Source organism: Nycticebus coucang, chromosome 20, assembly GCF_027406575.1.
Source record: "Nycticebus coucang isolate mNycCou1 chromosome 20, mNycCou1.pri, whole genome shotgun sequence".
Classification (NCBI taxonomy): Eukaryota; Metazoa; Chordata; class Mammalia; order Primates; family Lorisidae; genus Nycticebus; species Nycticebus coucang.
This window is the reverse complement of record NC_069799.1, coordinates 55,714,269-55,732,079: the sequence shown is the minus strand read 5'-3', so window position 1 is coordinate 55,732,079 and position 17,811 is coordinate 55,714,269. Positions and strand designations below refer to the sequence as shown.

Genomic DNA, 17,811 nt, shown 5'->3' with positions numbered 1-17,811 from the left:
GAGAATCCCAATTAATAGCATTAGCCAATTTCCAGGGTGTCAATTTTCCCACCATGACCGATTTCATGCTCCCAGGGTGCTATCACGAACAGCGATTATGGAATGGAGAAGAGATGGTCAGATGGGCTCTTGTGAGCTGGTATAAGCTGTCTCCACCTGAACAGGTAGCATTTCTCTTTGTGATGTGAACAGGCACGCATGGGAACTGAACTCACAGTCTTGTTAAGTCTCTGTGGCAGTGTTTCTTAATCTTTTTTATGTCACGATACATTTGAACCTGTAGTTAAACTTCCAGGGAACACTTAAATTGTGTTGATAAAAAAAAATAAAAAAAAATAAATAAAGAAAGAAAAGTAAAGAAAAACCAACCAGAGTGAAAAAAAAAGAATATATATAGTATGATTTGAACTTCTTTTGAAAATAATTTAATTAATGATCTTTAAAAATTTTCACAGCCCAGCTAAGATACTTTCATGGCACACCAGTTGAAAATCACTGCTCTGGGTATGACACTATTTCTCAAACTTTTGACCTCCCCAATATATGGGATACTGGCAAACAGTGTAACAATAGCCCAGGTTTAACTGTATTCCCTCTTCCTATTTACTACACTCTGATATTTTTTATTCCATTCCAATTAATTTGAAAAAATAAATTGCTTAGCTACTGCTACTTTTCTTCTTTTTCTTACGGCAGAGACTTACTCTGTTGCTGGGGCTAGAGTGCAGTGGCATCATTATAGCTGACTGCAAATTCAAACTCTTGGGCTCAAGCAATCCTCCCGCCTCAGCCTCCCAAGTAACTGGAACTACCGGTGTGCACCACCGTGCCCAGTATCCAGTAATTTTTCTACTTTTTGTAGAGATGCAGTGTTGCTATGTTGCCCAGGCTGCTCTTGAACTCCTGGCCTCAAGTGATCTTCCTGCCTTGGCCTCCCAAAGTGCTGGGATTACAGGCAAGAGCCAACACCCCCAGACTGCTATTTATTTATTTAACACATGTATGACTGCTCTATATGTTAGACACGATTTTTAAGTTCTTTACCAATATCAACTTATTCCTTTATTAGCAGCCATGAGGTAGGTGTCACAGTTCATCCCTTATTACTTGGCAGAACTGCTGGTTATCCTACCTCAGTGAGCATATAATCTCAAAATACCAGAGTCTATCATTTACCTTGGAGTGCCTATTAACTGATTGCCTTTTTTGCCTCTTGTTCTCTGAGTATTATGACTGCAAGTGCTTTTTATGCTTAATGTAATTTTTAAAAAATTATTTTTATTTTTTTGGCTTTTTTATTTTTTTCATTAATATTAGATCATAGCTGTGTACATTAATACGATCATAGGGCACCATACACTGGTTTTATAAACAGTTTGACACATTTTCATCACACTGGTTAACATAGCCTTCCTGGCATTTTCTTAGTTATTGTATTAAGACATTTATATTCTACATTTACTAAGTTTCACATGTACCCTTGTAAGATGCACCACAGGTGTAATCCCGCCAATCACCCAGAACTGTTAATTTTCTTCTTCTCCAGATTTTTTTTCTCAGTTATATTTATTTAGATCTTTAGTTCTGAGCTTTTCCAGAACAATTTCCCCCAGGAAAATTGAGGGCCTGTTCATTAAGCCTAGTCATACTCTCCTCTGAGTAATTCTGAGTAATTCTGTATCTTCTGGTTGCTGTGACTTGGGTAACAACTTTGCTCCACCCAGCTGAATCTTTGCTGCTCTCTCTGCGTCCTCTGTGACTCCAATGCTGTACATTCTCCTCTAACTGGGTCTTTGTCTTGCTCTGAGCTCTTTAAGGGTTTTCTGTTGAACTTAGAATAAAGTCTTAAAACTTGTATCCTGGCCCATAAGGCCCTCTATGATCGGTCTCTGCCACAGACAATATGCTTATAGGGGTTAGGGTTGGGGATTCAAGTTCTGGTCTATTTACTTGCTAGCTGTCTGACTTAGGGAATACAGGAGAACCTCTGCAAGTTGACCAGCCAAGCTGCTGTAACGAACTGGTCAACATACAGAGGTGGTTGACGTAAGGAAGGAGGCCTACTGTGCTGATACCTACATCTGGTACGTGTCCAGTCTGTGCAAAATAGTTCACCTTAAGGAGGTGGTCAATGCACAAAGGTGGTCAACTATGGAGGTTCTACTGTAGTTAATTTCTCTGTGCCTCAGTTTAGTCATCATTAAAATGGGAACATAATCGTATCTACCCATAGCGCTTTTATAAGTGAGTTAATGTATATGAAAGGCTTAGGTATATAGAAATCACCAATAAATATTAGCTCCTCCACACTTCTTTCCTCTCTGCCTGCCTGACCTCTTGGCAAACTCCCTTTCTTTCAACTCATACAGTGGAAGGATCTCTACCCATGCTAGTCCTCCTAGCCTGCAAGTTCTTTCTTCTACCCTTCACCTAATTAATTCCTACTGATTCTTCCCATCTTTTTGTAACGGTCACTTCTCTGATGAGTCACCTCTGAGTCTCCAGTGCAATTCGAATCCCCTGTGATGTTCTTCCATCACGGGATTTACTTTCTTTCGAGAACCCTGCCACCGTTAATTATTCTGTGTTGACTGGTGTGACTCGGGAGACTCAGAGGCATGAAGCTGAGCGCCGTTTCCGTACTATTTGCTCCGTCATTTGCCAAGGGCTAGCCGGGGCTGGGGGCAGCGTTTTACTATCTGTCTGCTCGTAACGGGCGTTGGGAGTCTCACTGATGCCTTTTCCCTATCAGCTTTATTCCAGGATTGTTTCATGCTGTCTTTCCTTGCAGTTCCTCCTTATTTTCTTCTTTCTTTTAACGTAAATAACTTGCTGCTTTCCTGTTCTCTTTGCAAGGGAGAGTATGTGCTTACTCCCCAAATTGCCTCGCTCTTGATTTCTTGTTGTATCTTATTGTTTTATTCCCCCCTACCTTGAGCAATCAAAAGCTTCTAGGGAACAAGTCAGAGGGAGAAACAAATCCATATCAATAAATAATAAAATAAAACAGGTAGGCGTTTACCCATCTCAACACTTGTCTGTTATTGAGATTACATTTCCTCAGCTTGCACAGTGAAGGCAGATGTTGCAGCAGTTGGCATCAGATGTGGGGCAGGACGCAGGGAGGCTGCTATTTTTACTTTTTACGGGGCAATGTGAGCCTCTCAGGAAGTGAGATCGCTGCCTTTATGCTCGTATCTTTTGTGGATTTTGCGCAAGTAAATATTGTTTTATCCAAGTAGAACAAATAACAACTACCAATAGCAAGACAAAGATTTCCAGTCGCAAGTGGTCATTTAAAAAGTACTACTGTGGAGAAGAAAGTCACCGAGGAGGCAAAGGGCAGTGTTGCTGACGTCCACGTGTGTGTTGCTCTGAGACGCACTCGCTGGCTGGTCCAGTGAACAAAGGACTTCTTTTTCCTCAACAATCCCCGGCCCTCTGAGAGCCCAGCAGTGTTTCTCAGTTAATAGTTCTAGGGATCCTCTCTTGCAAAGAAGTAGAGCCCCTGTATCTCCAAATCTAAGCTAGCCCCTACACAGTGGTGGAGAGACATGAAATGCCCATTCCTAATCTCACCAAATCTCATCAAAACCAAACGCTAGCTAAGCATTCATTTTTCCTACCCACGGTGCTTTGCTTGAGATTTTACAAGTGTCACTGACTATTTGAAAAATGTTAATGTGTCCTTTCTGGCATTGCCACTTCCTGGCTTTGAAACAATGCTGAATTTGCAACTGTCTTTCAAAAGCCCAAACTATACACTTTGTTCTGACTGTTGACAAAGGCATTTGGATTTTCATTCAAACACCTTCATCTACCAAGAGAAGTGAAGGAGAATTCTCTAGGATATGACATTTTTTTTTTTTTTTTTTGAGACAGAGTCTTACTGTCACCCTTGGTAGAGTGCCACGGTGTCATAGCTCACAGCAACCTCAAACTCTTGGGCTTAACTGATCTGCTTGCCTCAGCTTCCCCAGTAGCTGGGCCTACAGGCATCTGCCACAACACCTGGCTGTTTTTTCTATTTTTTAGTACAGATTGCGTCTCTCTGTTGCTCAGGCTAATCTCGAACTCCTGAGCTCAGGCGATGCACCTGCTTTAGCCTCTCAGAGTGCTGGGATTATAGGTGTGAACCACCATGCCTGGCTGGACATGACATATTTTAAGACACATTTTTTAGATCAGATTTTTAAAAGATAAAATGAGAGATACAATTGATGCAAATGAGCATGAGTTTAAAAAAGATGACTTTTTGAATTTAAAAATAGTAACCGGTTGCTATATAATCTCTCTTTCTTGAGGATTATTTATTAAGATGATATCTACGCAGGCCACTGATGACTTCTAAGATTGGTAAAAGAGTTTCTAAGGTCATGGCTTTTGGCATTTACCTATGAATAATTCATAACAGAAGTAAGTGATGTTTCATCAAGAATTTAGATCATCTTGTTCCTTTATAAAAGCACTCAATTCACACTTAAAATTTTACAATAATTAGTTAATTGTATAGAAGAAAACCAAGTTTATTGTGTCCTTTACAAAACTTCTGTGTGTAGTAATCAAGCATTTTAGTCATAATAAATAAATAATAGTAATAATAAATCATAATTTATTTATTTGTAAAATGTTATCACTTTCAGCTCAAGGAGCTCCCATGAATTTTTATTGACTTTGTCTCTTGGATCTTTCGAGCTATTCAGTTTAATGGCTCCCTGTAAAGTTAAGTCTTATTGGGTGACATGGCAGCTTGGCACATTCACTGAATAAACTTTGTCAAGGCCTGATAATTTCCTAGCAACAAAAATGGTGTCTGTAAGTGGATAAATGTTTGAAAAAGAACATGATAAATTCTTCATGTATAAAAACAATGCCATCGACACTGGATGTGTTGAGATAGCAGGGTCCCTTCATAATCTCACCTTTGACACCACACACACACACACACACACACACAAACACACACACCATGGTGGTGATAAGTGACATATTAAACTCATTTTGATAACCGGTGTGTTGACCAGGTCCAGTTTCATGGCCAGCAAAAGACATGCTTTAGACTAGCCAGTCTTACTGTCTGCTTTGAAAATCTTTAGGAAAGAATAGCTGAAAATCTTGGCTTCAGAGTGTCACACTTTACTATGAATCTCTGATGGTTACACAGATTCCCTTTTAGCACCAAACTTCATGCCTGGAGACCTAGGGCAGGGGTAATATTTAATAAATCCTGTGAGGATTATTATATTATTATTATAATAAGATAAAGTTCTGCTTTATCTTATAAAATGACAAGCTTGGACCAGTGAATTTCTAGATGCACTTGATTTTATCATACTCCTGTGTTTTGTAATGGGCACATGATACATTAACTCCAGATAGGTAACAGCAGCCATAAAGTTAAGAGTTTGTTAGTGAGTGTCAAACATCCTGAGTGTGAATTCCAGCTTTGCCCATTACTATATATCTGAATTTGGGCATCTTTTAACCTCTTGGGCCCCATTTTTTGTATTTGTGAAATGGGATAGTAATCCTTAATTCTCAACTTTGTCCTCTGAGAATGAAATGAGATAATATGTGGAAGTGTTTAGCTCACGAACCAGTAAGGGCTGTTACTATGAAATGGTAAAAATGACTAAGGCTCCATACCCGGGAAAATACTAAGACACCAGGAGTCTTCTATACCCTGTATTTTTTCAACAAGCTACCTCATTCTTTTGTTGACGTTCCAAGAGAATGCTTATTTAGACAACTTAGAAATTTTTTTTTAATTAAATCATAGCTGTGTACATTAATACGATCATGGGGCACCATACTCTGGTTTTATAGACTGTTTGACACATTTTCATCACACTGGTTAACATAGCCTTCCTGGCATTTTCTTAGTTATTGTGTTAAGACATTTATATTCTACATTTACCAAGTTTCACATGTACCCTTGTAAGATGCACTGCAGGTGTAATCCCATCAATCACCCACTTTCCACCCATCCTCCCCCCTCCCTCCCCTCCCTCTCACCCTTCCCCCTATTCTTAGGTTATAACTGGGTTATAGCTTTCATGTGAAAGCCATAAATTAGTTTCATAGTAGGGCTGAGTACATTGGATACGTTTTCTTCCATTCTTGAGATACTTTGCTAAGAAGAATATGTTCCAGCTCCATCCATGTAAACATGAAAGAGGTAAAGTCTCCATCTTTCTTTAAGGCTGCATAATATTCCATGGTGTACATATACCACAATTTATTAATCCATTCGTGGGTCGATGGGCACTTGGGCTTTTTCCATGACTTAGCAATTATGAATCGGGCTGCAATAAATATTCTGGTACAAATATCTTTGTTATGATGTGATTTTTGGTCTTCTGTGTATATGCCTAGTAGAGGAATTACAGGATTGAATGGCAGGTCTATTTTTAGATCTCTAAGTGTTCTTCAAACATCTTTCCAAAAGGAATGTATTAATTTGCATTCCCACCAGCAGTGTGGAAGTGTTCCCTTTTCTCCACATCCATGCCAACATCTCTGGTCTTGGATTTTGTGATATGGGCTAATCTTACTGGAGTTAGAAGATATCTCAAAGTAGTTTTGATTTGCATTTCTCTGATGATTAAAGATGATGAGCATTTTTTCATATGTCTGTAGGCCATGTGCCTGTCTTCTTCAGAGAAGTTTCTCTTCAAGTCCCTTGCCCAGCCTGTGATGGGATCACTTGTCCTTTTCTTGCTTATACATTTGAGTTCTCTGTGGATTCTGGTTTAAACCTTTGTCAGAGACATAACCTGCAAATATCTTCTCCCATTTTGAGGGCCGTTTGCTTGCTTTACTTACTGTGTTCTTGGCTGTGCAGAAGCTTTTTAGTTTGATCAGGTCTCAGAAGTGTATTTTTGAAGCTGCTTCAATTGCCCTGGGGGGGGTCCTCCTCATAAAATACTCGCCTAGCCCAATTTCTTCAAGGGTTTTCCCTGTACTCTCTTCTAGTATTTTTATAGTTTCATTTCTTAAGTTTAAATCTTTAATCCAGTGAGAGTCTATCTTAATTAATGGTGAAAGGTGTGGGTCCAGTTTCAATCTTCTACAGGTTGCCAGCCAGTTAACCCAGCACCATTTGTTAAATAGGGAATCTTTTCCCCACTGAATGTTTTTAATTGGCTTGTCAAAGATCAAATAATGGTAAATAGTGGGATTCATCTCTTGGTTCTCTATTCTGTTCCAGACATCTACTTTTTTGTTTTTGTGCCAGTACCATGCTGTTTTGATCACTATCAATTTATAGTATAGTCTGAGGTCTGGTAGCATGATTCCTCCTGCTTTGTTTTTATTTCTGAGTAATGTCTTGGCTATTCAAGGTTTTTTCTGATTCTATATAAAACGAAGTATTATTTTTTCAAGATCTTTAAAGTATGACAGTGGAGCTTTAATAGGGATTGCATTAAAATTGTATATTGCTTTGGGTAGTATGGACATTTTAACAATGTTGATTCTTCCCAGCCATGAGCATGGCATGTTTTTCAATTCGTTAACATTTTTAGCTATTTCTTTTCTTAGAGTTTCATAGTTCTCTTTATAGAGATCTTTCATGTCCTTTGTTAGATAAACTCCCAAATATTTCATCTTCTTTGGCACTACTGTGAATGGAATAGAGTCCTTAACTGTTTTTTCAGCTGGAATATTGTTGGTATATATAAAGGCTACCGATTTATGAATGTTGATTTTGTAACCTGAGACGCTGCTTATTCCTTGATCACTTCTAAGAGTTTTGTAGTAGAATCCCTGGTGTTTTCCAGATATACAATCATATCATCTGCGAAGAGCGAAAGTTTGATCTCTTCTGACCCTATATGGATACCCTTGATTGCCTTTTCTTCCCGAATTGTGGTGACTAAAACTTCCATTACAATGTTAAAGAGCAGTGGAGACCATGGGCAGCCTTGTCTGGTTCCTGATCTAAGTGGAAATGATTTAAGTTTAACTCCATTCAATACGATATTGGCTGTGGGTTTGCTGTAGATGGCGTCTATCAGTTTAAGAAATGTCCCTTCTATACCAATTTTCTTAAGTGTTCTGATCATGAAGGATGCTGGATATTATCAAAAGCTTTTTCTGCATCAATTGAGAGAATCATATGGTCTCTGTTTTTTAATTTGTTTATGTGCTGAATTATACTTATAGATTTATGGATATTGAACCAGCCTTGAGATCCTGGGTTAAAACCCACATAGTCACGATGTATAATTTGTTTGATGTGTTGCTGGATTCTTTTTGCTAGGATCTTGTTGAATATTTTTGCATCTATATTCATTAGTGATATTGGTCTATAATTTTCTTTTCTTGTTGGGTCTTTTCCTGGTTTGGGGATCAGGATGATGTTTGCTTCATAGAACGTGTTGGGTAGTCTTCCTTCTTCTTCTACATTTTGGAATAGGTTGAGTAATATAGGTACTTGTTCCTCTTTAAAGGTTTGGTAGAATTCTGACGTGAAGCCATCTGGTCCCGGGCTTTTATTTTTAGGGAGATTTTGTATGGTTGATGGTATTTCAGAACTTGATATTGGGCTGTTCAACATTTCCACTTGATTCTGGCTAAGTCTTGGAAAGTGATGTGCTTCCAAGTATTGGTCAATTTCCTTCAGATTTTCCTATTTCTGAGAATAAAGTTTCTTGTAATATTTATTAAGGATTTTTTTGAATTTCTGAGGAGTCTGTTGTTATTTTGTCTTTGTCATTTCTGATTGATAAGATTAGAGATTTTACTCTTTTTTTCCTGGTTAGGTTAGCCAGAGGTTTATCTATTTTATTGACCTTTTCAATCAACTTTTTGATTTAGTGATCTATTGTATAATTCTTTTGTTTTCAATTTCATTTAATTCTGCTCTAATTTTGGTTATTTCTTTTCTTCTACTGGGTTTGGGGTTGTAATGTTCTTCCTTTTCCAGTTGCTTGAAATGTCCCTTTACATTGTTAACTTTCTCTCTTGAGGAAGGCTTGCAGTGCTATAAATGTCCCTCTTAGGACTGCCTTTGCGGTATCCCAGAGGTTCTGATAATTCGTGTCTTCATTGTCGTTTTGTTCCAAAAATTTGGCAATTTCCTTCTTAATCTCATCTCTGACCCAGCTCTCATTCAGCATAAGGCTATTTAGCTTGCATGTTTTTGTATGAGTATGCAGATTCCTGTTGTTACTGAGCTCAACTTTTATTCCATGGTGGTCCGACAAGATGCGAGGAATAATTTCTATTCCTTTAAATTTACTGAGGTTAGACTTGTGACCTAAGATACGATAGATTTTGGAATATGTTCTGTAGGCTGATGAGAAGTATGTGTATTCAGTTTTGCTGGGATAAAATGTTCTGAGGATGTCAGCTAAATCCAAATGTTGGATGGTTAGGTTTAAATCTAAAATTTCTTTGCTCAGCTTCTTATTGGGGGATCGATCCAACACTGCCAAAGGAGTGTTGAAATCTCCGACTATTATGGAGCTGGAGGAAATCAAGTTGCTCATGTCTGTTAGAGTTTCTCTTATCAATTGAGGTGCATTCTGGTTGGGTGCATAGATATTAATAATTAAAATCTCATCATATTGAGTATTACCCTTAACAAATAAGACGTGACCGTTCTTATCCTTTCTTACTTTTGTTGGTTTAAAGCCTAATGTATCTGCAAATAGAATTGCAGCACCTTCTTTTTTCCGATTACCATTTGCCTGAAATATGGATGACCATCCTTTCACCCTGAGTCTATATTTATCTTTTAAGGGAAGATGTGACTCTTGTATGCAGCAAATATCTGGCCTGAGTTTTTGTATCCAGTCAGCTAACCTGTGCCTCTTTAGAGGACAGTTTAAGCCGTTCACATTAATGGAGAATATTCATAAGTCTGATAAAATTGTGGGTATCGAGTTTTTCGAAAGTTTAGTGGACATTTTTAATCCTTTTACCACTGTGGAAGTTGGAGTTTGATTAAAAGTTTCTGAGTGAGTTTACTTTTGTGGTAGAGGATTGGGCTGGTCATTATGGAGGATAGGTCTGAGAATATCCTGAAGAGCTGGTTTGGTTATGGCAAATTTCTTCAACATATGAATGTCATTAAAGTATTTAATTTCTCCATCGTAAATGAAACTCAGTTTAGCTGGATACAGGATCTGGGGTTGAAAGTTATTTTGCTTTGGGAGATTAAAAGTCGATGACCACTCTGTTCTGGCTTGAAAAGTTTCAGCAGAGAGATATGCAGTCATTCTAATATTCTTCCCTTTGTAGGTAATGGATTTCTTACATCTGGCTGCTTTCAGAATTATCCCCTTCATATTAACTTTAGTGAAGTTAATTATGATATGCCTGCAGGATGTCTTATAGGGATTGAGTGGTGCTGGGGTTCTGAAACTGTCTGCTATCTGAATTTCAGAATCTCTTGGCATGTCTGGAAAATTCTCTTTTATAATTTCATGGAGAAGGGCTTCTGTGCCCAGCGAGGCCACTTCATCAGTTTCTGGGATTCCAATGAGGCGGATATTAGCCTTCTTCAAATTATTCCAGAGCTCTCTGAGAGAATGATCTGTTTTTGCTCTCCATTTCTCTTCCTCTTTGAGAGTTTGGGATTGTTTAAAGGCTTTGTCTTCCATGTCAGAAATTCTTTCTTTTGCTTGCTCCACTCTGTTACTGAGGGATTCTACTGTATTTTTCATATCTTTGAGGGCTGCATTTTCTTGCTTCAGTGCGTCAAAATCTTTGGTGGTTTTGTCTTTAAATTCGTTAAATTCTTGAGACAACTTTTGAATTTCTCCTCGAATTTCTAATTCCAAATTTTCCTCCTTTCTATTAATCTTGTTTGCAATCCAAATTCTGAATTCGATTTCTGACATCTCAGCCAGCTCTTTATGAATGGGATCTTCAGTTGCATCTGTCATATCTTTCCTTGGGGGTTGATCTATTCTGGTTATTCATGTTACCAGAGTTTTTCAGCTGAATCTGCCCCATGATTATTTTACACCATTTTATTTTTACCCTGGAGCTTTGTTGAGGACCCATACAGTGCTATGGCCTGAGAAACTGGGGACCTATTTGGTGTGGTGGGGCTAAGTGGTTCTGTCTTGTTTTCAGCTGGTCTCTGTTCAACCCTGATGAAACAGTTACTCTGGGTTGAAGTCTTAGCTGTGAAGAAATACCAGCAATTAAGTCACCCTGCCCCCCACAGGCAACAATTGGAAAAGGAAAATCAAACCTTCCTACAACCACACACGCAGGGCACCACTTGAACAGTCCTTGGGCGATTGGCTTAGTTCAAAGGGTCCAAATCAATTGTTTCAGTCAGCACCTGTCTCAGGTGGGAAAGTTTAAAAGGTCTCTGGCAACTGGATCTCAGGGACCTGGTGACTACTCAGATATGACTTGCTCTGGTGCTCCGTGAAGTCAGGAGGACCCACCCAGCAAATAGATCAGTCTGGGTAGGTTGATGCCTCCTTCCCCACCTTACACCTCTGTCGCATCCAGTGACTGATAGCCCCATGGGGCTGTGACCCAGTTGCCTGTAGTGAACAGATACTCCAGGGGTTTGCGTCTGCCTGAATCACAAGGAAATCTATATCTGCTCAGCCATGCTGCTGCGCTCTGCCTCTATCTAGCAGGGGGAGGTTAGGCCTGACAACCTCGGGTGCTTGATGGAGGCTGGTGGGGGTGTTCACTCAGTCTCAGCCCGCCCCTGATTGATGTTACTGACAGAACAGAACAGAACAAGAACAACTTTGCAGGAATTTGTTTCTTTCCCTGCTAAATTCCCCTGCAGAAGAGAAGCTGTTTTGAGTTCCCAGAGCCCGCGCCTCAGGCCCTGTCTTTGCTCCTGCAGGTTTGTATTCGGTTAGCTGTCAGTTCTAGCCACCTGTCTTCCTTTGTGTATAGGCTAATGATCCCCTGAGGGCCAGGTGTGTCTTAGGCTCAGTAAAGCAGTCCTCTGTGTCAGCCCTGCCCTGGGAATTTTCTGGCTCTGCACTTGCGTTTTCTAGTCCTCTCGCTCTATCAAGGCTGGTACCACCTCAGGAAAACCCTTTACTCACAGGGCCTGCATTTCCGTCCCAGATCTGTTCCGTGGTGGTTGCCACCTGAGAAGATGCCCAGCCTTCTCTGGTTGCCCAGGGAGACAGGGGGTGTGGTTTTGGAATATACAGGAGTGAGCCCTATTGTTGCCAAAAATGGCTGCTGCTCTGCGCCTCGGGGCACCGCCTCTCCGGTATGGTTCCCTCTCAGCCGACCGTCCTCTCCTCACTCCTGTGCCTCAGAATCAGCACTGACCAGCTGCAGTCTAGGCCCTGTCCACACCCCTCGAGAAATCACCCAAGAATCTGGATTCCTGGGGGACAGGTCTCCAGACCACAGAGTCAGAGTGGAGGGAAGTACTGGGAGCTCAGAGTTGCAGGTAGAGAATATATACAGTTTTGTACAGTTTTATGCCTGGCCGGAGAACACCATGGCACCCTAGTAGGGGAGGTAGGTCCAGTTTTTAGAGGGTCTTTCCCATGGAGTGTAGTGGGAGGACCTCTGAACTCTGGTTCTTTGTTTGTGGGGCACTCTGAGCCATTCTCATGGGGGAGGGGACTTCTGTGTACTTGGTGATGGATTTTGTACCTTTTGTTTGTATCCTTGGGGTCGCAGCTCGCCTGAGCGGGGTTGATGTGTGTTCTTCAGTCTTCTCTCTTGGTGCAGCTCTCATCCACCAGGTTATTTGCTAAATTTCTGTCCTTTAACTCTACTTCTGGACAGGAGCCTCTGTGGAAAGCTGGCTTCAGTCAGCCATCTTGTCTCCGCCTCCTTTGATTATCAGTTTTCCATTTTTCTTGCTTCCAAGGCAGGAAAAGAGCCAAACTGCAGTTTTATGTACTTTTTTTAACCTGATGTCACTCTTGGTATGTGATGTTCAATTTTTCCAGGCTCAGTGAGTCAAGTGTAGTCTTGTTTGGAACAAATCCACTAATTTGGGATTATTTTGAGGCCAATGAGATGTATGCTGGTCCTTTCAAGAAAGTGTCCCAGGGAAAGGTCTACGTGTTAATCACTCAAACAGCCTCAAAAGCACCGCTCAGAATGTGCTTATTGCTGCCCGCCAACCGGCCCTGGCTTGCTGCGCCCGTGGGTGGGTCCCACGAAGGGATGGTGAGAGGGGTGTCCCCTGGTCGGGACCGGCCCTCAGCAAGGTTAGGAGAAGGACTCGAGAGTGGAGCTGAGGCGGCGGCGACCTCAGGCGCCGAGGATGCTGCTGATTCCCCTGGGCTGAAGGTGTCGGTGAGGCCGTAGCCTCTGGATTGCAGTGCCCAGAGGATGAGCCAACACTTAGAACTTTTATTTTTGAATTGAAGTTTACATTTTCATACAATTTAAATTTGAATGAATCCATGTATTCCAGGTTCTGAAGATGGGACCATCCATACAACCTCTTTGCAACAAATAAGAACTGTGACGGAGCAGGTGAGGCAAAATGAAGATAACCCTTCATCTCCTCCCGATGTGGGGAGAACCCAGATCTCACACCCATCACAACCCATGACCCAGAGCCAGGTGTCTGAGCTGATGGAACCCCAAGAGCCGTCATTTCACTCGGGAATCCTGAGAGCCATGTCTCGGCGTGACGTGCGGGCCGAGATATTTCTGTGGAGCTTTCTGCTGTGGTCTGACACTATTGAAATGGTGCGTGTGGCCGGTCACCCCAGGGTGTACAAGTCAGCCTGGATATATCCAGTTTACATCTTCAGTTTCATTTCTCTCCTACGAATGATATTCACTCCCAAAAATCCTCTTCTCAATTCCCTGGGTGTCCTGCTGCAAGATTTACCCTTTGTTTTTGTTAGAGTTGGTTTGATCATCGCCTTGGGGACAATCACACCTGTGCTGGGCCTTTGTAAAAACATACTGGTGACTCTGTCTTACATTTACTTCAATCACTTAACCCGACTAAGGGTTTTCTCTTCCTTTGAAATGTCTCCATTTTAAAAAGAAAATGGAATAGTAGGATGACCTTTCTGTTATGCATGTAAACATGTTTGTAGTATTTTTTTTTCTGGGACTTTGGTCTTTGCACTCTATTAAGAAATGAAGAATAGATTGTAGAGCATAAGCTATTTTTTAATTTAGCATACCAGGTTTTTTATGTATACAAATGGTGCTAAATTTAAACGAAGTTATATTCTTATAAGTTGACTCTCAGGGATATCTAGAACATGTCAGTAGTTAATTTTGGTTAGTTTTGTATATGACAATTTTTCTCAAAATACTCTTCAGTAAAACCCTTTTAAAAAACTGAGAAGGTGTTTTTTTCCCACTGTTAGTCCAAGAATGAGATTTTTATCTTTCATATAACTTGAAGAGCATTATATGAAATGATTAATGAAAATTAGATTTTCAGAAATACATCTGAAGTTCAATATTGAATTTTTAGATTATACCTTTTTAAAAATTTGGAAATTATAGCTTTAATGTTTACTTCAAACACAGAAGTATATTCTTTATGCCACTGGAGTGAGTGATTTTTATTTAGTCAAATTGATTTCAGCCTAAACAACAATTCACTTTAGCAGATATTCGGTTCAGCTCAATGCTTAGCCGTTTGGCTAGTACTGCGGTACTGACTTGAAGTTGTTTACCATAATGAAGTCAGGGTACTTCAGCAATACCTAGATACAGTTTTATGATAGTGGTAAAAGAATATTTTATTTGTGGAATTTGATACCATGATAAAAATGATCAAGTACAAGCCCTGTTCAAAATGGGAAGTTCAACTTAAAATAGCAAAGGCATCAGTGTCATATGTGATAATATAGCATGAATATCTTGATGTTATAAAATGATTAGATACATACTATGTTGTTTGCTATTACTATACTCTGATATTTGTAGTAGGATCTTTCCACTTGTTCGAATATTCAGATGCTGGAGAGATTTTTGAGAGGCTTATTTATGTACAAAGAGTACTGATTTTATATACCGTCAATGATCTGTGCTGCGAAAGTGGCTTAAGAATGAATAACTGATGTTGCCTGTAGCTCTCCACCAAATCCCACAGTCTCGTTTTCCTGGGTGTCTAATGTTTTTTCTCATATTGTAAGCGAAGGTTTACTAACAATTGTTAAAAGCTTGTCTTCTACCTTTATAATCTGGGACAAGTTCCTTGACCACTGTGGGCCTCAGTTCCCACATCTAAAAGGTGAACATAATACTAGTGCTAATTTAATAAGACTGAGTGGAGTAAAGGGTCAGAAATGCTCTGAGCACATTGGTTAGCAGATAATAGTAACTTGAGAAACGCTAAGTGTTTTCATGGTACCAAGTCCCCTGTAAACAAGTAACTAAATGTGTCTTTAAAATTATTATTCCCTGCTCACAGTCTGGGATGTGGGATCCTAAGGTTACCACAGACTATACCTTTACATCACGCAGCACTGTGTTCAAAAGTAAGTGATCTGCTGACTACACAGATTGAAATGGGTGAGGACATCCATTCATCAGACAGTTGTGTCCCTCCTCAGAGCTCCCTTTAAACCTAAAGTATAGGGTGGCACCTGTGGCTCAGTGAGTAGGGCACTGGCCCCATATACCAAAGGTGGTGGGTTCAAACCTGTCCCCACCTGAACTGCAACAAAAAAATAGCTGGGTGTTGTGGTGGGTGCTTGTAGTCCCAGCTACTTGTGAGGCTGAGGCAAGAGAATCGTCTAAGCTCAAGAACTGGAGGTTGCAGCGAGCTGTGTGATGCCACGGCACTCTACCGAGGGCGATAAAGTGAGACAGAGTCTCACTATAAAAAAACCCCAAAACCTAAAGTATAGTACTTTATTACAATTTTTATTATGTTTAAGTTTCCCACTGATCTTCAAATTCCTTAAATAAAGGCCTGAGGGTATCTTGGGTAACAATACCCCTTTATCTTTATCTATCAATCCTGCAGGCACTTCACAATACTTATAACTTACAAAAATTATAAGGCAAGTAATTTTTTTCTAATTCTGCCATGATAATTTTTTTTATTAAGAAAATCTATCACCAAGGGATTAACTTATAATAGTCCTAAATATGAAAATATTTTACATAAATTTATGTTCATCCTTATATTAGAATTTGTAAACAGCGATTAGGTAAAATCGGAAGTATTATTATTTGAATTTATAATGCATTTTGTATCTAATATTTGAACATGAATGTGCCTGATATTTGGGGAAGTTGCAGCACTTTACACAAATAATGAAGGCATGTATTATTCAAAGGATCACTATTGGAGGTAAATGGAGTATTTAGTTTTATTTAATATTTTAAGAGTATACACGTCTTTATAGAGTTTAAAGTCTGTAGTATAGGATAGAAATTATAGCAAGTAATACTGATAAAGCATTGGTAGTTCTACACTATGATTAAAAGTTATGTATTTAATAACATTAAATATTATAATTGCAGTTCTCATAGCTTCTTATTGTTGCTAGTTAAAGCCCACATAGATTTTATGTCCTAATAAAAATTTACTTTTTTTGCTCTATGAAAATATGCTTGCAGTAAATGGCAGTATCTGTAAAGGCTATAGGAGATTGTTTTCCAAGTAAAATTTGGAACCCAGATGATAATTATGTCTTTACTAAATGTCAAGTTTAAATAAACTTAGTTGTAGAAAAAAATACATTAAAAATTCTGGGCAGTGCCTGTGACTCAGTGGATAGGGTGCCGGCCACATATACCAAGGGTGGTGGGTTCAAACCCAGCCGTGGCCAAACTGCAACAATAACAACAACAACAAAAAATAGCCAGGCGTTGTGGTGGATGCTTGTAGTCCCAAGCTGCTCAGGAGGCTAAGGCAAGAGAATCACCTAAGCCCAGGATTTGGAGGTTGCTGTGAGCTGTGATGCTATGGCACTCTACCAAGGGCAATAAAGTGAGACTCTGTCTCTAGAAAAAAAAAAAAAATTCTATCTATGAGCAAGCTATTACTGTATAGTCTAATAATTTTTATAAAATTTCAGTACAATGTAATAAAAATTCTAATGCGTTTTATAGACTTTTAGTCCCTTTTCTTTGTAAATATTAACGTTTGAAATTACAATGTGTGAATGTTACAGTGTTTTCTTATCAGGGCCCGATTTCACCAAATGACAATTGTAGGAAGACAGAGGAAAGGAAAGAGTAATGAAATGGTGTGTTGACTGCCTACTGCCCACTGATATTTGCTTAATAAATGACTATTTTATCCTGCGGACCTTGGGGCAGGACTTTTCTTAGTGAATATGTCAATAGCTTTTCTTTGTCACAGGCATTAAAAAAGACATTTAATTAAATTTATAAAAAGAATGATATGCCAGTTGGAAGCCATACAACTTCAAAATAGCTGCTATACTCCCTGGAGGATATAGTAAATCATAAAAGGAAAAAATGCATTAACTATATACAGTTGAGCTGTTTTATTTTACCAAGTGGTTATTTTTACATGTTAATTAAAGTTCTATGTTCAAGCAAATCTGTTGTTGTGATGTCTACGTCATTACGGGAGGATGCGTTTACTCAGTTTTCAGATTCCTGTTTTCTGGTCTCTCTCATCCACATTCAGAGCTGTTTAGTAACCTGATGGAAACACAGGAACGGTAGAGTCAGGAGGTGAGAAAACTTACAGAGAAACAGTGGTCAATAGATTTAGCAGCACTAAGGGTTTGTAACTAATTGATGATTGACGACAGCTTTTATATAGGTTACCGTATTTATTCTGAAGACTGTTTTGAACATTTCTTTAATTTGCTCATTTGACAAATTTGGGTAGCTGTGAATTAGTCTGGGTGTGGTTTTTATGAACAAGTAATCCTTAAAAAA

At 39.4% G+C, this 17,811-nt stretch overlaps 1 protein-coding gene across 1 annotated transcript in view; it reads left to right on the top strand.

Moving 5' to 3' along the window:
* TMEM236 (transmembrane protein 236) overlaps positions 1-17,454 on the top strand; it is a 47,441-nt gene extending 29,987 nt beyond the window's left edge. Inside the window, exon 4 of the mRNA XM_053572857.1 lies at positions 13,382-17,454. Within this exon, the coding sequence (XP_053428832.1) occupies positions 13,382-13,965 (584 nt within the window). The 3' untranslated portion in view covers positions 13,966-17,454. The remainder of the gene's footprint in view (positions 1-13,381) is intronic.
* Positions 17,455-17,811: the final 357 nt, after the last annotated feature.